This window comes from Enoplosus armatus, chromosome 4 (genome assembly GCF_043641665.1).
Source record: "Enoplosus armatus isolate fEnoArm2 chromosome 4, fEnoArm2.hap1, whole genome shotgun sequence".
Lineage (NCBI taxonomy): Eukaryota > Metazoa > Chordata > Actinopteri > Centrarchiformes > Enoplosidae > Enoplosus > Enoplosus armatus.
This window is the reverse complement of record NC_092183.1, coordinates 15,454,279-15,478,090: the sequence shown is the minus strand read 5'-3', so window position 1 is coordinate 15,478,090 and position 23,812 is coordinate 15,454,279. Positions and strand designations below refer to the sequence as shown.

The following is a 23,812-nucleotide window of genomic DNA, read 5'->3' as shown; positions in this document are numbered from 1 at the left end:
GTCTATTTTTAGACATGTATTTGCACATAAAGTGTATCTATGTGTGGCTTTTTATGTATTTATGTTTGTGTATGTTGACTTTTGCACTCTGTCTACAACATGTCCTGTGTATGTGGGCAAGCCAGCTGTCATACAGCTGTGTCGTGTGACCGCTCTGTCTGATCATCTATTCCCTACGTTGTCACACAGCAGGTTGGCTGTGCTCATTACAGCTTGTTTTTCACTTTTCTCCCCATCTGGCTTGTCTTAATAAGACCATATCAATATTAAAAGCCTTGAGGTATAACCATGCAGTGACTCCACACAAGGTTATGGCTGCAGCTGGAAGGTGCAACCAGTCACTGAACAAAACTCCAACAACCAAAACCTGTGCAAACTCTCAGCTCTTTCATGTGAAATCTCCAGACAATACATTCACAAAATGGCTGAGCTTATTATTGACTGACGAGGAATGTAACAGTTTTGATTTGTATGCTAAAAGTAAAACACATTGGGAAAAAGTGGGTCATTATCCAGCTTTACCTACGGTACATTTGCGTAATGTGATTAATAGTGTTAAGATATGTGTGAACCAAGCCATTTGCACTCCTTGCTCAACACTCCTGGGCTTCCTCTCGGATTCACCCAGGTTTTATCCAGGTTTTATCCCAGCTGAGGAACGCAAAGCTAGTGTTACATGAGGACATTTGCCCTGGTGTCAGGCAACCGGAGAGCAACCAGGCCTCCTCCGACGAGCACAGATGAGGCCATGAGGATGGGAATGGCCTTTGTGATGCCAACGAGAGAACCAAAAATCAGGTTCCCCAAGACTGCAGCCAGCTTACATAGAGCGTTGCAGAACCCAAAGCCTGTTCCTCTGGGGAGAAAAAAATCAAGGACAGGAGGAGGTAAAAGGTAGAGAAGAGAGAGAAATATGTTAAAGTTGACTGAATCACGTCTGTTATTTTATGTGTGTCTGTCCATTATATGTAACTCTATGCTATGTACTCATCTACTGTTTGTCGCCTCACCTCCTGACAGTAGGGAATGACTCAGTTGTGACCACATCCAGGGAGTTCCAGGCAGAGATGCTCAGGCCGTTGTAAAGGCACAACATGAAAATCATCATGGACTCACTGGTGCCGAACCACAGGAAGAAACAGCTGATGCCCGAAAGGACCATAGAGCCCCCTGATGGACATACAAACACACAGAGAGCAAGAGTGAAGGAGCAAGAGTTGACTGTCAACTAAATTATAGGGCATAATCAGAATTGCCTCTCACACTCAATGATGGATGCCACATCCATAATATGGATAATTTCAACATCCTACAGTCAATGTGAAAACCAATAACGGAAGTGCCCACATAAACTTGGACCACACTCTTTCCCTCCATTCTTACCTAACATGGACAGACGCCCAATTTTGTCCATGAGAAGGGCCGACACAATGTTGCCAGGCAAAACAGCCAGGGTCCCCAGGAAGTTGATGAAGTAAACCCAATAGGCACTGTAGTCATCATCAAATGTCATCTGGCATCCCATCTTGTTGTGGGTGAATGTGCTGTTGATCACCTCTGTGCCGTCGATCAACTTGGAGTCGTCGATGTCTGCCCAAAAAATACAACAACACCAAAAATATCACAGTTTGGAAATAATAAAACAGAGCCGATCACTATGCAGTATATTGTTAACTTGTCTCACAGATGTTTGAAAATGTTCTTTATCACCATGACACATTTACATCGGAGGAATCTGAGGAATCTGAGAACCATAAATGACAAAACATACCACCCTAGCTGTGTATTCATGTCAAAGTAAGAGTTTAAGAATCTTAATCTCAATATCTCACCTGTGTTGAAGAAGAAGGCATCAATGAAAGTACAGTTACGGAAGAAGGAGCCCACCGATGTCACATCGTCAAAGTAGCAGTTACGAAAGGTCGAGTCAATGAAGGTGACAGACTTCAGCTTCATATTGATGAATCTGAAGAGGCACAGTTACATTCTGCTTTTATCACAGTATAATAATTATAGTTTAGTATCAATTTAACTGCAAAGCAGTAACATCTAGCCATTTTCCTGTTTGTATTGTATAAATATGTTCATGTTTAATTATAAGAACTCTGTGATTAACATTATGAACTTAATTATCTATGTGTTTTATATCCGCTAATCCTGCCAGTAAGTTGACTTGTCCTACCGGTCATTGATGAAGAGACCATTTTTGTGTATCTGGTTCTCTAGGGTGAAGTTGAAGGTGAAGTCCTCAATGCGTTCATTGTTGTGGATCTTCACTTTGGAGGCGTAGTCATCTGCCTGAAGGTGTTTGATGACATCAGGGAACCAGACTGACAGTCCATAATACCTGGAAGCAGAAGGACACAGTCATATCAGGATATCAAGAATCAATTGATCAGCCAAAGAATGCTGATTTTAGACTGGGATCTAACAAAAACATGGACAGATACACTCTTAAATGTGCAGTCAGACACAAGCAGAGAGGCAGACAGACACAGTAGAAGGCAAAGAGACACTTGTGGTTTCTGTTTGATTTGAGTGTTTTTGGGGTGTTTTTTAATCTCTGGCTGCTTTCACTGCTATCTCTGCTCCCACTGAGACACCAATGGACCAGTATTGATCCCCAGACTGTGATTGATTTGGAGACCATGCAACTTCTGCACAGCAGAGAGATCAAGTTGACAGAAATGCAATGTAGCCGCAAGCACGACTGCCTAGTGCTATTATGTGAGAGAAATTAGACTTGTCTGATTTTTGTGCGACACAAATGACATCAGAAAGAAGCTCACCCGAATGACAGTGTGAACCACACTATGGCTAGTCGCATCATGTTTTCTCTCATAGGGTAGTTGAAGCACTTCATGAGATTCAGATAGATCTAAAGAGAGACAAGAGACTTGTTACAGTTTATGTGATCAAAAGAAACATTTGGGGTTGGGGCAGTGGACAGAAATGAGCTTCAAGATAACAAAGAAAATGGACGGCTAGCAAAAACAAAAGCCTTCTGCTTAAATAAAAAGACAAATATTTACCCCATGTATTTCAGCCTTTATCCTAAAGAAAGCCTTGGAAACTGGGTTGCCAGACTCTGACTCCATTTCCACCAGTTCATCCAGCTGTTTGGGGATCTTGATCCTGTTTACCTGGGAATGATGATTACCGTAATATACAATAGGTGTAGTCTACTGTACTTTCATTTCTTGACATCACTGTGATTACGTAAGCAATATCATGGATCTCACTCGTATTATGGTTTTTCACTTATTTCTATTTGATAGTTCCACACGAGATTGAAAGCACATGATAACTGTAATAAAAATCAAATCAGAATCAGTAAACAGTGCATACTACAGTACATGACCAATTCAAGAAACATGTGTTGACTAAGAGGCTTTCCCAAAGTGCAGCTCACACAGCAAAATAAGCCTGAGCGACACAAAACAGCTTTCAGAACCTTCATAATTCAGATATGATCCTGCATGGTGAAAGCGTTAAAACCTGTCCCAGTGGTGGCAGAATATAAGCCTCTTTGCTTCCTTAAGCATCAGGAAACCCAGCCAAGACAGCGCACAGCAGAAACAAACACTCACGGTGAAGACTTTCTCCGGTTGCCCACGCGCTCTCATGTTGGTGTCGTGGATCTGTTTGAGGATCATCCAGGCTTCATCATGCTTCCCCACCTGACAGGAGGGCAAGAGAGAGAAAAAGAGAAGACGAGATTAATTAATGGGAGCAGCACCAGTCTCGCTTACTCAGGGACAGCAGTAGTCTCACATCTACAATCGTATATACTGTACATAAATACATTCCTTTGATTTCTCCAAGATGGGCCAGAATGAGAGTCACGACAACAGTGACTCATTTTACTTCAAAGGGTAATTATCCCGCAGCAGCAAACCTACCGTCACGGATCTCCAGGCTTCTATTTCGCAGACACATACAAGGCCTCCTCCAAGAGTTTTGGATGACTCACACTATTTGGTCTGATTAAACAGCTGTTGGGAAATGTCCAGGTACTCTCAATTCGCCTGATGTATTATTCTAGAGATGATGAATTTAAAATTGACAAGTGTGGACAGTGACAATGACACAGCACCACGAGGCACCATTCTTAAAGATGCAACTGTAAAGATTCATGAGAGATTAGAACAATTAATATTTCTTGAGCTGTAATAATTAGGTAAAAATAGCATTACCTCAAGGTAGAACCTGGGACTTTCGGGCATGAAGGTAAGTGCCACCACAGCACACACACAGGGCAGGGCACAGACGACCACAAACACCCTCCAGCTGTGAAACTGGTACGCTGAACCCATACTGAAACTCCAACCTGTAAACGGCGGCACACAACACCAGTGACAGTCAGGTCTGATACAGATGGATGACATGGCACAATAGGAAGTGAATGCATTTAAATACCTGATGAAAACATGATGAGTGCTTCATTTACATTTTCTTGCAAGTGGTGTGTACCTTTCTAAAGCTGTATAAATGTCTAGTGAGGTACATAAACCAAACCTGATATATTTAAAATCGGTAGTACGAGACTAATTGAAATGTAACGTAATACACCACAAATATTATGGCAACAATGTCGTCAAGATTATCCAACGACAAAACAGAGCTGTCCACCATTTCCTACTACATCAACAAAGAAAGGCAAAATAATGTACACTTAAGACAGCTTTACTGTAACTGACTTTTTTTGGCCACTTGGGTGCCGCGGAACAAGTTGTAAATGACTGACATATTAACACTGTATACCATTGTTGTGGTGAACTTAGCTGCTTATTTACACATCCAGCAGATACGGAGCAACAATAGCATTTATTTGGAGTCTTGTTTCTAGCCACCCGGCGAATGTAAGTCCAGTATTCATTCTCCTTTAAGCTCTGTTCTTGGTAAACTTGAACTCCTGACTAAAGCATTTTTGGCATCTTTGAAGGTCTGACAATTGTCTCATGATAATCTGAAACCTCACAAACAAGCATTTAACATACTTTGGCACTTTGTGCCTGTTTGTGTTATTTGTTATTCAGAGTTAATATTCAGACTTGAACACCTTTTTCATGAAATGTATATTTGGACATTTGTTCCATATGGCATTCACTTTGTTTTGCTGATAAAGCTACATGTCAGTGTCTCGTTGTAATGTAAAACATTCAAGTAATCCTAAAAATAATAATTTTTCTGCAAACAAAACCAATGAAGTAAATTTTTGGTGCTGCCTGGTTCTAGGACCAGACCACAATTCACAATGTATCTAACTGATTAATTATATAATGCTCAATGCGTCATTTGAAGCTCACAGGGGCATAATAAAAGCAAATTATGATTACTTAATGAGTCTCAAAACGATGCTTTGAGGAAGCAGTGACTAAATAATATTATATGTAGTGCAGATACTACTGTATGTCCTTATCATGGGGCGGGGCTGGGCCACTTGATCTGAGAGGCTCATTCTAAATGTTACTGTATGTGTGAATCTCATACTGCGAACAAAAAGGGTCTGCAAATAAAAGATGGCATTTAAATGAGAGCACTCTGCAGCCGGAGCAGAGTGATGTGTAAGCTCAGAGATGAATGGCTCTGCAGAGGGAGCTGAGAGAAGTGCACGGGGACGGGTTAATTGAATGTGTAGGAAAGGAATTGAGTGTTTTCTGCTAAGTTAAATCTTGTTGCACCTGATCTCAGCCCACAGGCACTCTCCCAGACTCATTAATCATTGTAACATGCACAGGCACACACACACATATACACACATGCTGAGACTTATACACTCCCACAAAGTGAGGGAGATGCACACATACACGCAGATATACTGAAAAAAATGGCATTGACAGAGAAAAAGCATATAAATTAATAACACGAATTACCATATGTAGATGACACTGACACTACTAACATAATGCCATAATGGCATACTACCAAACACACTGATACACAAGTAAATACACGAATATAGATACAAAATTAGACATACATTTTCCTTTTCCTTTTGCAAAAGGACACTAATTTTTAAGCATTCAGTGGAGAAAGGTGAGTGAGAGTATTACATAAAAAATCTTATAATAATCAAATTTACCTTTCAAAATTTGTAACTAAACTAAACAATTCTTCTCATGGGGTGGCACTAAATATGACATTAAATTCAAAGTACATGACATTATTTGGTGCATTGCATTTTTTTATATGCAGGAGCTTATTGTGTGCAGTGTGCATGAAGAAATGAATGCTTGTGATGGTAACTCAGGGAAGAAGTATATATACTATACTCTAATGCCACGACCAGCCAGGATGCGATCACAAATGTACAATGTACTGTATATGCAGATCTGTATTTGTGCTCTCATTGACTTTATTTTTTAGAATTTTTGGGAGGATGCCCAGAAAGGGGTTGCCGTGTCAGTCGTGACCTCCCACGTTTCTCCACAGATCATGCCTCATGGAGATGCTGCTCCAAAGGGAATGGCACTATTATCCATCAGCAGGCGTAGGAGGGGAGTCAGGGGGTGGGGAGGGGGTTAACGCTAATGGTTATGCCAGAAAAAGGCTGCTTGGAATTAATCTCACAGCATATTAAAATCCAGCTTTGAAAGCATTGCATATGAACTGCTAAAAACAACTATTTTCAAAGAGGGGTGGGCGTCTGTCATAAGTGGTATAAATGCATACCAGAAGAGACCAGAGAGGTGAAAATGTCTCAGCAGAAAGAAGAAATCAGTGGGGAAAAAAAGGAAAATGTAAAGCAGAAACTGCTAAAGGAAATAAGCTAAAATATATATCTGCTAAAGGTGCATTATTTGATGTACAGTACACAATACAATGTGCAAGATAAACAGAATATATTCAATGTTTTCAAGGGCCAGTTTGAAGTTCAGCTTTTGTGCTGAGTAACAATATTATATGTGAGACAACAACACACATTAGCAATGAGTCTATGATTGGGTTTCAGTCTCATAGTGTCTTCTGCTGGGCAGTGGGAGTAATGACTTTCGTAGATGTCTCGTCTGTGTGTATTCCCGCTTTCTCTGAGTCCCTTTATTTATTTCCCTGTCTCTCTCCGTGTGTGTGTGTTTAAATGTGTGTACACGTCTGGAGTGAGGGAAGGAGTTGTTCAGCAGCGATTGCCTTTTCGACAGAAATGTAGCGTGGCTTCCTGCCCCTCAGGGTTAGTGTTTCACCCATGCCATTGGAAATCTCATTACAGGGATTATGTACATAATTGACTATGAATGGCTGAGTCAGCAGTGCTACACTACTCCCAGGCCTAGACACTGTAGATAGATAGATAGATAGATAGATAGATAGATAGATAGATAGATAGATAGATAGATAGATAGATAGATAGATAGATAGATAGATAGATAAATAGATAGATAGATCAAGAAAGCATTAAAGAAACATAGTGGTTTACTTTACGCCTTCCAACGACTTAATGCCTTTCAAGTAGTACAAGTAGAGGAGTTACAAGTAATTGACAGTGATGCGAAGTCCACTGGGGGGTATTTAATCTTTAATCTGTAGATCTGAGCAGTGTCTAATGAGGTTACTCTGGTGGTGGGCCTGCTTGGCAGCAAGTAAATTCCTCAAACTCTCCCGTCAGTGTGATGAGGATCAGTGCCGAGCAGACCTCCTTCAGGGCCCCAGCTGTAAGTCAGGCAGGGGACTTTTGGGAGACATTAGGAGTCAGCGAGCAGAGAAGATAAATGAGAGCTCTAATGGTGTATTAAACACTAGTGCTGAGGCACTTGTATCATAACCCGCCACTGATACCTTTATGTCTTGGTTGAACGATGTAAACGTATCTCTGCAGGAGGCATTTTAGCCCACACATCATAGTGCTGCGGGTTGCGAGCACTGCAGCACTTTAGGGAAAACATAAAAACCACTGGTGAGCGCTGGAGTATGTATGCAAGACACGTAGTTCCCTCTCTGAGAAGGAGAGGCAGAGTGGTAGTGAGTGTCAGAGAGAATAAGAGCAAAGTAAGGCCACTACCATCCCTTCAATACAATATCAGCAGATCTGACAGCAGAGTTTCCTCATGAAGACTCGCTCTGGTTTCAGAGGGTTTTGGGAGTCCTTCACCAGTGTGCTTCTGTGCATCCATGTGAGCAGGTCTACAGCAGTGTGTGCATACATCTCCTTGATTAACATGTAAGAAAACTGAGTCCTTTATCGGAAACTCCATGATTAGCGATGCCGTGTGTGTGTTCTCGTGTGCCTTTCTGTGTGTGTGTGTGTTAACCCAAATGATCTCTTACAATGTCACATATTATTGCCTTAAATTTGTCTTGAAGAAGACCTGTATGTGGCTGCAGCCCAGTAAAACATCATCCATGCCACTTACAGCAACACACACACACACAAACACTGTCTCCCTCTCACTGACGTCACAGGTTGGCTAAAGCCTGGTCTGGCCATAAATCACCTCTAGCTGTAGCTTTGTCCTATTAGAGCAAGGAGAAAAACCTAATTATGCTTGATCAAGAAGAACACTCTGCAGAGACAGAGACTGGAGAGAGAGGAGAGGTAATAAAAGGAAGGACGGAGTTAGACAGAGATGGGGAGAGTACAAAATAGGAGGAGGGGGGAGGCGGTAAAAGGAAGAGAGAGCAGGTTAAAAAAGCAGGTAAGAAGTGTTAAGAATGCGAGTGGGAAAAGAGGAGAGGCAGAAAGCTCATTTGCTTCTTTTCTTTCGTTTCTTTTCATGATGACTGCAGCTGATACCTAATGCAGTATTGTCATAAATCACAGCTGTCCCTCTCCCACAGGCCCACCCTCATCCTTTCAGCATGCGCCTGCTCTATGGTATCCATGCGTAGGTTAATCTCTTAACCTCTGCCTCTCACAGCCTGCAGCCACTCAGAGCTATTAAGTGATTGATTCTCATGGCAGGGAAAACTAGCACCTCAACCCACAGCCACAGGGAAGCCTTACAGTTTTGTAACCTGTAGTCAGGAGCTTAGCATAAAGTCACTTTGCCAAGCTTCTCATCAGTGTTGCTAAACTTGTTAAGGCTTTCACTAGATATTACTTTTTTACGTTACGTTTACTCATGATTGGCCTTTTCTCTTTGTTATTAAGCACAATCCCAAGCTAAGCACGTCCATATGGGTGTACATCATAATATTTTCTCACTGATTAACTCACCATAGTGTGGTATGATGGCCCAGGCCATAGCAGATGCATAGATCTCTCCAATCATCCAGAACATACACAACCAGCTGAGGTGTTCTCCTCTTTTCTCCCTGGACAACACCTCTGCAAAGAAGGAGAAAACAATGGGCACAGCACCTCCTATCCTGCAAGAACAAGAGAGAATGGGACAATTAGTTAGAGTGAGGCAGAGAGAGCCCAAACCAGGGCCAAAACTTTATTTATTAATCCTTATGTTTACATCTTTTACATACTTGCGGCCATGATTTCTTTTACATGCTTTGTCTTAATCCCTCAGTTTGTGGCCTGTTTTTGTTCCTCCAGTTGAAGAACAAGTCAGACATTGCCAATGAAATTGTAATTTGATTAAAAACGGAAATTCTAATAGACTTTATTCAGATAGGGTTTCTTTTTATTGTTTTCTGTTTAAACCAAATAAACATAATACAGAAAACTCCTCTGTGCCAGTTCCTCATGATTCAGAGACACAGGTTACATTGGCAGTTTGGACAGCCTTTTCAATTACTCTGGAGGTCTCTGGGGAGAGTGATGCAGATGCAATTACTGAATTACTGAATTAGAAGAGGATATAATAAATCAATGTCTATACCATGTTTCTATGTAGTAAGAGGATGACACACAGTCTCTCTCTAGTAGAGTTTTCATTTTCTGCAAGAATGTATATTGAAGTTTCATTCATGGAGTGAGAATGTCACTGGCTATAACATCTTAGACATTGGCTGCTAATAGTTTTTACTGCTCTGCATTGCAGCAGTTGGAGAAAATGAAAATTTATTCAGCTTGACAGATAGATGTATAGTAAATGTTCTATGGTAAAAAAAAAAAAAAAGTCAGGAACAAACTTTCTGTAGAGCAGTAAGAGAGAAACAGGCTTTAAGTAATCATTAAAGGAAATTGCTTTCAGCTTTTTTCAACAATTATTCAGAGGAAGTCAACAAAGGGAGTAATAATTAGGAGAGACAGAGACATGCCAACAGATACATTCCTCACAGAGATTAATACTGGACATGTACTTTATATGTTCAGATAGTGTGACCAGCCTGTTGCCAAAGAAGGAGATTTTGAGGTGCCATAGCATAACATTTTACTTGACATTTCACAAATCATTTAAACTGATGGCTTGCCATCCTCGTCAGCCCCAGAATGACCTCAACTTTATCAGACTTACCCAAAGCCTGCGACGAGACGGCAAAGGAGGAATAAGCCGTATCCCTGGACAAAAGATGACAGGAAGGCGAAGAAGCCATTCGTGGACATGCAAATGAGGAGGCACTGTCTGCGCCCCACTTTGTCAGACATCCCTCCCCAGAAGAACGCTCCAACCATCATCCCCAAGTAAACAACACTGCCTGAAAAGATAAGGGGAGAGTGGGGTCTGATTTATGCTTCCCTTAACATACAATACATTACCTCTCATCTCGGCATGTGCAGATGTCTGTATAAGGTTGCATGTTTTGGTATCTAGGACTAAACAAACATTTTGGGAGTTAATCTCATTGGTCACCTAAAGGAGATTATTTTAGTACCAGTCCTCTCATCAGTTTTTATCTGAAAGGTAACAAATAAGTCACCTCCCACAGTCTTTTTTACACATGATCTTCAAAAAATGATATATGCTCTTTAGGGACACTCTTTAACCCTTTATCAGGCACTCACTGAAATACTTACAATACAAAATTTCAACCCTAGAGTGTCAAAATGCAAAATTTCAACCCTAGAGTGTCATTGCAGGACACAACAAGACTTTTTTACTTTTGTGACATTTTTAAAAATATTCAGTTTTTATGTTGAAAATCAAGATCAATGAAGTTACCATGTATGGTTCCTTGCCGGATAAAGGGTTAAACATGCAATACAGATTTTTTTTGGCCACTGGGGGGCAGCAAAAACAAGCTGTGAACACAATGACATTGACATATTATCACCTTTTAGTTTATATGGCTAACTTACAGTTACCTATTGACGCATCCGGCAGTTACTGGCCACCTGGCACATGTAAGTCCAATATTCACTCTCCTTGTAGCTCTGTTAAGGGTCTGCACTCCTGTCAGACTGTCAGGGCAAGATCTTGCTCTTTAGCTGCTAATTGTGTGAACTGTTTTCACCAGCCAGTTGCTTTGTCTGTTTTCTGTTTAGTGCTGAGCAGACAGCACAGAGGGTTTTCAGAGCTTTTTTGACAAAAAAAACAGCTGTCCACTGTGGCTGAAAATGACACTATGAGAGCAGTGAGAGTGAACCAGAACAGTAAAGTATAAGGCGCTGTGATGGTTTGATTGAAGAAGTTTCAGGTGACTTGGATGTCTTACGCATTTATTGAAGCTCGATCAAGAAGAATAGAGATAAGCAGTATAAGTGAACACTGTGTAATGCCACCCGTTCTGAAGGTTACTTACTGGCGAGGAGTATTTAACCCTTTACTAGATAGACAAGATTCCCTATGTGTCCAAATAAGGTTATTCTTCACCCAGCTAAAGATATGTGAAGATTCTATTGTATATTAGATTTTAAAGAAGGAACTATGCTTACCTACGTTAACGTAAGACACGTTATATGTCATTTCAGTCACATTCAGAGGAGTCAGTATAGTTAATGGAATCTGTTGCAAAGTGCAGCTCTCCCACAACCTTGGTCTCCTAAGAGACGGAGACAGCCTCACCTTATCACAACGCACATAGGAGAAGTTTGCCTTCAGGTCTTTCTGCCAGAAAGTCTTTCTAAAACGGGGATGAAACGTTGTGAAACGGTTGCAGCTTGGTTTAGGCTCCAAAAGTACTTACTGTGCTAACAGTGTTTTATTATTTTAACCCAAACCAAGATCTTTTCCTAAAGCTAACAACTTAATTTTTGGTGCCTAAACCTAACCAAACTGTGACTGTAGTACTGCCAGAATGCCTTTGCAACACATGGTTAACGTTGTGAAACGGTCGCAGATTTGTTAGGTTTAGGCGCCAAAACTACTTGGTTAGCTTTAGAAAAAGCTCATGGTTTTCAACTATTACTTTGAAAGAAACAGGCCAATGGCCTACTGCTTTTAGGTTTTCAAATGACCTGAATGTGACCTGGGAACCCACCGTGTCATATTATCTTTAGCCTAAACAAGCCATACAAGTGATCATGTGATTCATTAATAATATAAAAATATTGATTACAGCAACTTTAACCTGTTAATATAGTTACAGACTTGCACACCAGAGAGATTCCCACAAAGCATCAGCTACTATTTTGAAAAAAGCATTTCAGCAAAAGAACAATTAGGCCTTGCTCAAAGACACAGGGGCAAGACCAGCTATGAAAGATACACTTTCACTCCCAAAGGTTTGAACTGATAACCTTCACAGATTTTCTTATTCTCATACTATCACCATTCACCAAAAAAAAAAAATTCATTGAACTAAAAGTGAACTTGACATTTTGAAAATATCTCCCACTAAGTAGTCAAAGACACCCAACACTGACTCTCAGCCAAGAAGTGGTATCGTGTCCTCCAAATGTGCCTCAGCTGGCAAATGGTGCAGTGTCAAATTAGAATTTGGAGCAACATTAAGCTTTTGCCTTCATTATCACTGAATGTCCATCAGTGAATTGGAAGTTATGACTGACTGACTCCCTGTGGAATGATAAACTTGGAGGTGATGATGTTGTTTTAAAAAGGGACAAATAGACTGCTAATTTTATTCCTGCTACTCTGGCTGGATCCTAGAAATTCAAGCACTGACTGATGACAATGAACCTGACACCCAATTGGAAAACCCTCGGCCCCAGTACACTTGATAAGTAAATACAGTGTGCAAAAGATCAATGAGGAGACAAATGTGAACAGTAACTAGGGGTGACTTTACAAAAGGGCCTGCTGCTCTCTTTTAATCTCTCTCATCACAAATGGGATCAATGCTCCAACAAAACAGCATTGATTTCTCTCACTGATCATCATGATTCCGCTCTGGAGAGAAGAGCCTATTTTTACTGCTTTAGTCTATACTGCATGTGGCATTGTGTGGAATAGAAGCCCTCATGGACATAAAGTGTCTGCTGCAAAGAGCAACTCCAGCTGGATATTTCTCCATTCAGAAATGTCTTTTTTGAGGTTTCTCTTCCAGGCTAAACACTGAACAGTTTACAAACAGATAATATTACAGTAATGTTTTGTCTTCATCCCTATCCAGACATACGCAGATAAACCTGGTTTAGAAGAGAATGTGAAAGTTGCAGTCATATATGGAGTGATGTGACTCAGCCGTAGGGACACTTTGTTCATCCCATTACAATAATCTTAATAGCAGGATGCATTTCCTTTCTATAATATCTACAGCCAGGTCTCCTCTCCTCTGCTGTGAGCAGATATCTGTTTGAGTCTCTTGCTTCAGGGGTCAAAACCCGGCTATCTGTCACATTTGGCAGCCATCTAGATACTCGCCTGAAGGTATCATAAATTCAATTCTAAATTTAACGGAAGTCTTCAGTCTATGCACAGTTTACATTTGCTTCATTAAGGAGAGGCTAGATATACGGTGCCTGGGCAAACACCCACTGGCCTCCCATTTAATTGTCATGCATCCAAACATCCAGAGGCCTTTTCCGTTTCAGCACTCAACTTTCCTTAAAAACAATAAACCATTTTTTGGTTTGGGGTTTTTAGAGATACTGGCTCAAAACAGACAGAAAGAACCTCTGATTCTTGCTTCTTTAATGCCCTTTAAATAAGAGCAATAAAACTGTTGACTAATGAGCACATCTCTCACAGGACAGTCCATTACGTAATGAATTTATTGATGTTCTGTCCGACTTGCTGCACAATATCTCGGAGCATGATGTCAGCAGTGCCCGCACCAGCAAAGAGGGAAGTAGTGTCCTGTGGTGTAATATAATTCAGAAATAACACAGACATCCCTTAACATTATGAGGTCTCTCTCATCACCAAAAGACCAAAAGGTAGTTTGTGTGGCATTAACCTGTCGTGTCAGAATATTATGGTACATATTTCAGCAGAATCTTATGTCTTTCACCCCAAGAGGGATTTCTTTATAATGCGATTATGAGACACACTCCACTTTCAGTGTGATGTCAGAGTGATACAGTCCCACTTTCGGTGGCTTTTGGACTCGAACCAAGCAGTTACTACACTGCAGCAAAATCTGAGGTTGAAGATTTGTTCACAGAAACGGTCACACTGCCGAGACGGATGCACTCACACACTGATGAGACATGTCTAAGTTAAGGTTTGTTCTTCCAAACGCTTTTGTATCCAAATGCTAATTGCAGTTAGGTTGTGCTGTAAACAAACAAGCTAATAGCATTATCAGAGTATGAGTTGATTTCATTTTTTTTAATGAAAACATGATATAATGTCTTAGTTTTGTCAGAGATCATGGTATTAACATTTTTAAATATAGACAAAAATCAGACTACATAGAAAAATAAAGGTGTCAGGGCCAACACCCTAGTGCAATTTTACCCCAGATGTGAATTTTTCACATTTTTGTAATTTTCAGAAAGAGGAATTTTTATATTTTACTCCAAACTGATGAATGGTTCCTCATAGGCTTCAGAAAAACAGAAGCAAGTAAAATGAACATTTAGAAATTACAGCTCTTACTGTGTGTAGGTAACATGTAGACTTTCATTTTACTGACATTCTTCGGTCTCACAGGCTGAGTTACATGTGGGTTCCCCGGGGAGTGCTTACTGTATATTTCACAGTTATACATTAATATTTTGAAGCCTGTATGGGATTTTCTATGTCTTTCAAGCAAACAGACAATCCAGTGATGGTGGAATGTGACAGTCCTGAGTTCTGACTAAGCCTGTTGCGCTGTTCAAGGTTAGGTTTTGAGTTAATAATTCAACTCACATAATGCAATGTTTTAAAGGTTATCCAGTGACTGATATGTTTTTTTATACATAAAAGGACTAAAGGTCTTTGGCCTTTGCTGGGGTGTGGTTATGTAATTGCGTTTTTCTCAATTTTATTTCAACATTAGTTGCAAAAGGTGTGCATCAGGCGTCATTGTTTCCTCTGTGCTCCAAGTGAGTGATCACTTAAAGCTAATTCTGTTCAGTAATCCACTTCAACTTAACAGTATAACATACATCACACATGAAACATTTCAATATTTCATTAGGCTGATGCTCAGGCCACAGTCAATCAGTCAATACTGAACACATTGGAAATGATAACAAGAGCACAAGAGCTTCAGCCATAGTATTCTGATTAATGAAACCCCGTCCCATCACCCAGTACTGCCCTGTCGTTGATTGAGTAGGGCTATAAACGTAGGTCCTTTCTCAGGCCTGCAGAATGAGAAGAAGGACACAATCAATAGACTTCAGCTCAGTTCAGCCTCATTTCAAGACAGGAAAATTGGATCTGAAACTGCAGAGGGATGAAGTGTAACGTCTTGGTTCTTTATAGGAGAAATGTGCACTTTCTGAAGCACCGATTAGACATGTTGGAAGCAAAACTCCTTGAATGAATGCCAGCTGATGCAGACATTTCACCATAAGAGTCTGACACACAGCTGAATTTGGACTTGATGACCCATATAGACTCTGAGCACCATCAGAAAATGACAGTGTGTCAGGAGAACTCTCAGGCAGAAGCAAAAGGTTTTGCCCTATGACACTCCGTCGAGATGTCAAAACACATCTCCAGGAATGGTTAATATTCAGCAAAATCACAGGCATACTCTAAGTGCTCTAAGATATGGAGTAAAACACTGCTACAATCATACACACACAAACACACACAGGACCACAAAGTGAATCTAATTCACAGATTGAAATATTACAGATACATTTAATCTTTTTTGATGCAGCTAAACAGGCCAGTGGGGAACTAGATGAAGGAGGGACGATTAAAAAAAATCAAAATTTAGACGGGAGCAAGCACAAATGCAAGCAGATGAAATATGTGAGCAACAACAAGAAGAGCAATGAAGGGGGGAGGGAGGGTGATAAAAGAGAGAAAAAGGTAATGAGGGAGGAGAGTTCAGTAATTGCCAGATAGGGTGAGAGAAGGAGAGGGAAGAGGGGAGGAAGGGGAAGGCCCTGGTGCAGTGTTTTCTGTCCTGTCACATCCCGAGGAGCCCCCTGAGAGCCGTGGGAGCGCTGAGCTGCATCACGACCTCTTCTCTGATTTCATGCTTTGATGCTCTTCGCTCTTAGCACTGCAAACTGTTTCAGCGTCGTGCAAAACACCCATCCTGTTTTATTCATAATGATGATACTATCATACAACAGCGTGGCTGGTGCGCGCTGCAGCGACATTGTGGTATCTCTCCCAGTTTGATATTTTTCTACTCCTCTCCGTTTGATGTTATTTTATCTTCTCTCCCCTTCCCTCAGCTCTCCTCCCCTTTTGTGCCTTTCTTCCAAGCCTTTCCTCCATTTCTCTTTCTCTCAGCTTGTCTCCTCTCCTATTGCTTTCCAATTTCTTGGCTCGCTTCCCGTTTCTCTTCCTCATTTCTCCTCCTTTTCTCCCCCCTTCACTCCTGTTCCTCTCTGCTCCTCTGTGCTTCCCTCTCATTTATTTTTCTTAGTTTCTTCTTTGCTCCACTGTCATCAGCCCCTTTACACTGAGCAGCGTGTAATCACATTTGTACTACATCGTGTCAGTTTGATCGGATTCATGCCTCCGTCTTCTGCCACCTCCGCAGAAAAAGAGATTGAAGCTTTTTGTCATATTTAAGTCATACCAGAGGGGGCAGGATTTCAATGAAATCTATATGAGAGTAACCTATTGTAGAGCTTAGAGTGCAGGGTTTAAAATGACTCACTCAGCATCAGTAATGATACAACCTTCATTACATTAAAGACTGTGAATAATTCACATGAAATATAGTGATGCTATGAACCCCTGATTAGAGCGAGCAGTTAGACATGGTTTACTTGTGGCTGATATTGCTGGTGGCAGCAAGTTTGGTCCATATGCGCGCAAAACACACACACACACACACACACACACACACACACACACACACACACACACACTTAGTCCCGTCACACAGTCCCACCTTCTTCTCCCACACACACACACTCACATTCTCCCACACAATGTGGAGCTGCACTACTCAAGTAGTGTAATCTCTGCAGTGACGCTGCGATCTGACTGCAGTTTAGCCATGCTCAGCTGCCCCTGGACCACACAGCCCCACACAGCCTGCCAGCTGGCTCATACAGACAGCAAGAAAGAGGGAGAATGATGGAAAAAGAAAAGAGACAAAGGGGGAGAAGTGCTGTTGAGATGGAGCTTGAGAGGAGACTCAAAGCTGGGACACAAAGAGAGACCCAAGAAAAAAAAGGTACAGGAGATCAGAAGACAGGGAAGTAAGGATGAAAATAAGAAGAGGATAAAGTGGAGTGGAAACAAAAAAGGAGGGGGAAAGTATCGATGGCACAGAGGGAGAGGTGGACGTTAAATGAAAACGAGGAGAGCCAAGTTGAGAGAGTCACAGGGAGAAATGAGGGGAGTCTCAGCAGGGAAAAGATAGAGCAAATAAGTAATGATATGGTGATGCGTTCCCATTGTCTGTTGTGTCTGAGATGATAGCTGAGCCGCTCCCTCACATTGTTGGTGTACTGAATACCACCAATCTGCCACCTCTCTGCTCCCATCCACCCACACCTCTGTCCCCATGACTCCTCTCCCCTGTTCATCACACATATTGCATCTCACAGTGCTTGTTTGTCGTAACCTGGTTACTGTAAATCTGTAAACATGTCAGGTCAGTAATCAATTTCTCCTTTACCCTTGACCTTATTTTGGAAGTATTACTTACTTTCACTGTAATAGTGATACAATACGCAGTGAGAGGACTGACTGACTGATTCTGTAGTGAGAGTGCAGTTTTTTTTCACAACACAAATTAGTTTCACCAATACTCAAAATTTCTGTATTGGGAACCATCTTATAGACTAGCAGAAAGTTGACTGTAATCTGGTTTCTTAAGTGCATGGGAAGGCACTAAGTTAGGAGTGTCATCAGAATCAGAATCAGAATTAGAAACTGTTTATTGCCAAGTAACATACATTACAAGGAATTTGCTGTGGTCTGAAGGTGCTATTGTTTTGATAACAAATACGTAGAATATAAAAGGTAAAATAAGAATAAAATAAAAATAAGATAAGATAAGTTTACAAACAAAACAAGGCAAAACAATGCGCTCCAACAGACCGAGGCAGCCATCCGCAGCGCCATCTTGGATCAGAAATTTACCATCCAAGACCACTATCCCTGCAGCCACAACCAACCAGTATGAGTCACTAGTGCAGCAGCAACAAGGGTGTGATCCCTCACTGGATTCCCACATGCTAAACCTGCCAATTGTGATAAATTGAACATAGCAAGCCACAGATACCACTGCTAAAACTGTACCCAGGTCTGTGCAATGGTGGGTGGTCTAGCCCCTGTGCCCCCTGAAAGCTATTCTTTATCGCCACCACCAGACCACGATGAAGAGGACATTGTATTGTAAGACTGTCACTGCAAAATAAGAACCTTGTTGTCCTGCTTGATTAAATAAAGGTTATGTGAAATACATGAAAAATGAGACCACCATAATTCGTCCACAGATTTAACTAGCTGTTGTTTATTTCTGCACTTTAAGACAATAAAATATTGCCATGGCACCTGTAAAACATCAATTCACTTCATTTTGTTGGCTGTAATTAAGTGTAATTACTCTGGAAAACTCCAAATGGATACCAACAAGGTCATAGTAATCATGTAGGCTATGCTCAGACATGCACGCACACACACACACACACACACACACACCAATCATGTTCACCTCAACAGGGAGGAGCCTCGGGGCAATCAGTAGGAGAAAGGAGAGGAGAATGGGGGAGGATGGGAGAAGAAAAGAGAGGCACATGGAAAATGGAGGGTGAGAGGGAGGGACGGGGTGAGGGATGGAGTCACGAACAAGGAGAAGCAGAGCGTAGAGCATGAATGCCTGCAGGACTTTGCTCGGATAGAGAGGAAGAAAAGAGTTTACATGGATACTTGGAAAGAGACAGAAAATGAAGGTGCACCATATGCAACATCTGGTGAGGATTTAACAGTGATAACCTCATACGGACATGTATTAAAAAACTCTTTTAGCATGTCTAAGTAGGTATGATATTTATTCTTCCAAGCTGAGAAATCGCTGTATTTAGTGTCATTAAGACGTACTAAAGAATGAATTATTACATTTTTGTTATCTGGAATGGTCAAATGAACAAAACGTGTATAATCGAAAGCATGATATGTAAAAGTATGATAACATATTTTACATATCACAGGGTGTTTAAAATTCTTATTTTGAACGTTCACCAGATTTTTTCAAACTTCAGAACCTCCATTCTCTAAAAAGGCCCTGCCATATCAATTTTGCATCAGATGTTGCGGCGCAGTTGATGTATTGTCATGTCTCACTGTGGCAGTTAGTATCTAAGGTCTGTGTGCCTGAATTGATGTCCTCGCCACTCTGGTACTGACACAGTGAGTCAGCCCCTGTACACAGCTCCGTGGTGATGGATTACACACCTGCAGCCATTGGGACTGCTGGGACTCCTGCTCAACACACAGAGCACACAGGGAATACTAGCTACCCTCTTAATCCTGACACGGAGACCAGTGGACCGAAACACCTCATCCATGTGAAACACAACTAGGATAAAGAGTGATACTTAAAGTACAAACACACAGAACTAATCTGATTTTTTAAGATGAACAATGTTTTACAGAATAGTGTAGTAGCGTGGCCCTTTTGTCCAAGTTGCTCTCTAAATACTCAAACCATGATTTTTATATGGATAGTATACTTGCATACTAAAATGGTTTGATTATGGATGTAGTTGTGTCTGATTTATTAAATACAATTAAAGTATGTACAGAATACTCTTCGTGTATACTGTTTAGGATATAGAATGCCTTTCAGTTGCACCTTTACATCCAAGTGCAGGCGGCCAGACCTTTGTCATTTCACAAGAAAGTTCCTCTTCTGTGCCAAAAACATATCCATCACACTGATTAGAAAATGTTCTCTGATCAGATTGTTTCTTTTGGAATAACAAGGTTAAAAAAATTATGTGACATTTTTAATAGAATGGGGACCATTGACTAGTTACTTAAAGGGGTACTTCCCTGATTTAGTCTGTCTACTGTTGAACTTGTGAGGAACAGATTTCACAAATCTGTGCAGCAGAGGTCGAGATGCCCTGACTTTCAGGCCTCAGCATGGGTCAAGCTCACGAAAGAGTGGATCTTTCATTTCCCATAAGGGAACAGTGTCTTTTTGTCATACCCTCCCTGCCTATCTCTCAAACTCCACACCTCCAGTTTGTAACACAGGCTTCCTGTTACATACCAAATTTGCCTTGTAATATTGCAATTATGAAGTGTTCAAGCACATGTTATTGTCCATCAATGCAATGCACAGCTGAATGAAAAGTCTATAATCAAGGCAAAATAAAACAAACCTTGGAAAACATTATTTAGATGAATTGAATTAAATTGATGTAATTCAATTAAATAATGAATTAATTAATTGATTCAATTTTATTAATATTGAAGGAATTGCAAAATGTCCTGCTAGCACAAGTAGATGCATGCACACTCACCAACACTCAAACACACACAGGGTCCCTTACCTAGCCATCCCGAGCTGGAGTTGGGCACACACATGTCTGTCTCTGCACTGGGCAGCACAAAGCCCACCACGAACACCTCCACCCCATCTGACATGAGTGCCAGCCCGAGCACCAAGAAGAGCTGCCATTGGAACCTCCCGTGACCACACTCCTGGATGATCAGCTCGTATTGTTGGGCCAGCTCCTCCTCATCAGCCTGTCTCTCCTCCTCCAGCCCCTTACGGTCCCTTGTGGCATCTGACATTGGTTGCCCCAGCGCCACCTGGCCCTCCTTATGCTTCCTATCTCCTGCTGAGGGGATCCCCTGGTACTCGCCCTCGTAGATCTCATCCTCATCATCGTGGCCCTCTGTGGCATCGCTGGAGCCCTCCTCGTTGTCATGGTAGCCCTCTCCATCCTGCCTTGGGGGGTTCCGGTAGAAATCCTCATCTTCGTCCTCCTCATCCTGGAATCTGCTGTAGTTGCGGTGGGATGAGTACTCATCTGTGGCACGGTCCATCACCTTGTTCACTTTCTTTGCTGCATGCCGCTTGGCCTCTTTGGCCATGTCCTTGGCCCCCTTAGCAAGGGAAGTCCTGTTATTGTAAGTGTCCTCCATTCTGGCTCCACCAGAAGGTCTTCACAGGGGTTCAGAGGATACTTAGAAGTAGAAGAAAGAGGGAAGAGGGGCAAGAAGGGTGAGTGTATGCTGGCGGGGGAATTGCAGGAATGGTGAGATCAGGGTCTCGAGATGCAGCAGGGGAAGAAAACTCTTGAGTCCGCAGTCACCACAGGAGATAACCCACAATGGCTATGGTAGTCATTGGCCAGGCTGAGAGAGATGGGGGAAGGGTAAGAGACAGACAGATAAAAAAAGAGAGAGAACAAGTAGGAGGGAGGACAGGGATCAGAGAGAAAAGAAGAAGAGGAAGACAGTAAAAGAGGGGAAATGTTCATTAGATAGTGCCCGTAACTCATGTCTCCCTGCTACATTCGTAACTATCCCAGGCTAACAGGTGACACCCCACTGACAGCACATACCCTCTTTAATCATTCACTCACCATTCTCCCTGGCCTTTTAATCATTCAGAGTGATGTGAGAAAAAATATAGCTCTCGGTTTTTATTCAAAATGAATATTCACTTTCCATGGGCTCTCTCCTTCTTCTATATTTCATGAGTTGGACTTAGGTTTGAAGAGATGAACATTTTAAACAGAGATGCTGAATATGCTGACTCATGATCAGCTCTGAGAAACAGAAGCTAATAAACAAGGCTCTGCCCGAAATCAATTTGCCCCCAATAAAGAGATGGTTTATTATAATGGGAGAGACGATTCAACCGGAACGGCACTGTCATATTTAATCCGTGCAAAGGAGAAGTGGTCATGAGTGGAGACGTAGATAGATGCACAGACACAGGCATATAGTAGAAACAGCAAATAGAAATAGTTATTCTCTAAGGCTCCTGATTTTGGTGTCTTTAACACATAAAATGGGTCACACATACTTGCAAGAAGCACACATAAACAGACACACTGTCTCTCACACCCAAACATGCCATGCACATATGTGAGTGCTCGCTCACATCGTGGATGGGGAAGCCCTTTCCCATCTTGGCAGGCCAGTGCTGATGGGGGGGAGACCCCAGCCTAGCTGTGCAAATTATGTAACATGATTTCATGTGAGCGTTCAAACTGTGATCCACAGTTCATCATCACATTGCCTCCACAGGCTCACTCTGGCTTGTTTATTCTATAATTTGTCATAGCACGGAGACACAATCGTTATTAAAACAAAGTGAATGATGATTGTGAAAGTCAGTCAGTTAAATGAGAAAATCCTAAATTGCTCATTTTTTATAAAACATTTTTAGATAAGATGGAGTGGCTAGTTAGGAGTAGGGTGGAGATGGTCTAGGGATGTCCAGTGTGTGTGTGTGTGGTCAGAACTGTCCAGTGTGTGCGGTTCCCGTGTGTCTAGGAGCTGCTCACCACATCCTCTAATGAACACTGAAGCCTTGTCAGGAGGACACAAATCACTGGGCCAGCTCCAGCTCCCATAATGCAATTTTACTGGGCAAAATGACAATGCTGATTCAAGGTGACTCTGCTAATCCCTTTTGGCTCATTGGATGACTTCTGTGCTTATGAGCACACTCCTTTACACTTTGACTGATCATTTTTTAATACCTCCATTGACACCGGTGGTGCCTCAGATATTGTGGTAAAGATGATTCATAAAGACAGCTTTTTAGCAATCTGTTTGTGTCCTTTGTCCAAAAGCTGTTGTTCACCTCATTGGTGAGGTGCACATTGCAAGGAGCTAACTTTTTGTCTTTTTTCTCTTTGTCCTGTATAATAGTAACCACTGCAGAAGATTGCTATCCTGTATAAATCCTGGATTAGTATTACAATAGTATTACAAAACAATTTTTCTTAAGAGTGGAACATTTTAGCTTCTTGTCATGTCTTGTCTTGTTCTCTATTGACTGCATCTTACAATAAAATTAATTTTGAATGCCTCCGTACACTAACACCCTGCCAGGAGCATGTCAGAGTTCAGTGGTGTCACTGAACTTATGCTATTTATTCTTCCAGGATCAAGTCATGTTGCTATCAAACATAATTTTTTCCTTAAAACAAGCACACACTCATAGACACACCAGCAAGAGCGGATGTATCCTGGTGGAGCCTGCCTGTCAGCGAATCAATGGAGTGTATGGTGAGGCCCGCTGTCAGTGATGATGAAGCTCAGAGGACACCCGAGCACACAGACGACCAACCTCACCTGACCGCAGCTGACGAGACCCTGACAGCGCAGACAGCCCGAGCAACGGGGGCAATCACAATCAAACTGGGTAACCACCAACACTCCCACAAAAAAGGTCTCCCTCCTGCATCTTCTGTATTTTTTGCTTCTCGTTCCCCTTTAGCATCTCTTATTTCTTCTTCTTCTGACGCCTGTGTGTCAGAATGTTTCCTCCATTTAAAATCACTTGTGCATTTTTAGACCATAACCAG

At 41.6% G+C, this 23,812-nt stretch overlaps 1 protein-coding gene across 1 annotated transcript; it reads right to left on the bottom strand.

The window, feature by feature from the left end:
- Positions 1-672: 672 nt before the first annotated feature.
- Positions 673-21,410, bottom strand: sv2ca (synaptic vesicle glycoprotein 2Ca). The gene is made up of 12 exons (XM_070904199.1): positions 20,813-21,410; positions 10,350-10,530; positions 9,155-9,306; positions 4,197-4,330; positions 3,591-3,680; positions 3,033-3,143; positions 2,790-2,878; positions 2,183-2,347; positions 1,833-1,966; positions 1,384-1,590; positions 1,011-1,170; positions 673-856 (listed from the first exon to the last, which is right to left on the bottom strand). The coding sequence occupies exons 1-12, from the start codon at positions 21,408-21,410 to the stop codon at positions 673-675; spliced, it is 2,205 nt and encodes a 734-aa protein (XP_070760300.1).
- Between the last annotated feature and the right edge of the window lie 2,402 nt (positions 21,411-23,812).

What these genes read in the sequence shown, in the direction of transcription:
- sv2ca (XM_070904199.1), bottom strand. Translation starts at nt 21,410, where the DNA reads ATGGAGGACACTTACAATAACAGGACTTCCCTTGCTAAGGGGGCCAAG. An exon ending in AACCGGAGAAAGTCTTCACC is followed by an intron (nt 3,144 to 3,590) that starts GTGAGTGTTTGT and finishes CATCATTCCCAG; the next exon opens with GTAAACAGGATCAAGATCCC. An exon ending in GGTCTCTTCATCAATGACCG is followed by an intron (nt 1,967 to 2,182) that starts GTAGGACAAGTC and finishes GTGCCTCTTCAG; the next exon opens with ATTCATCAATATGAAGCTGA.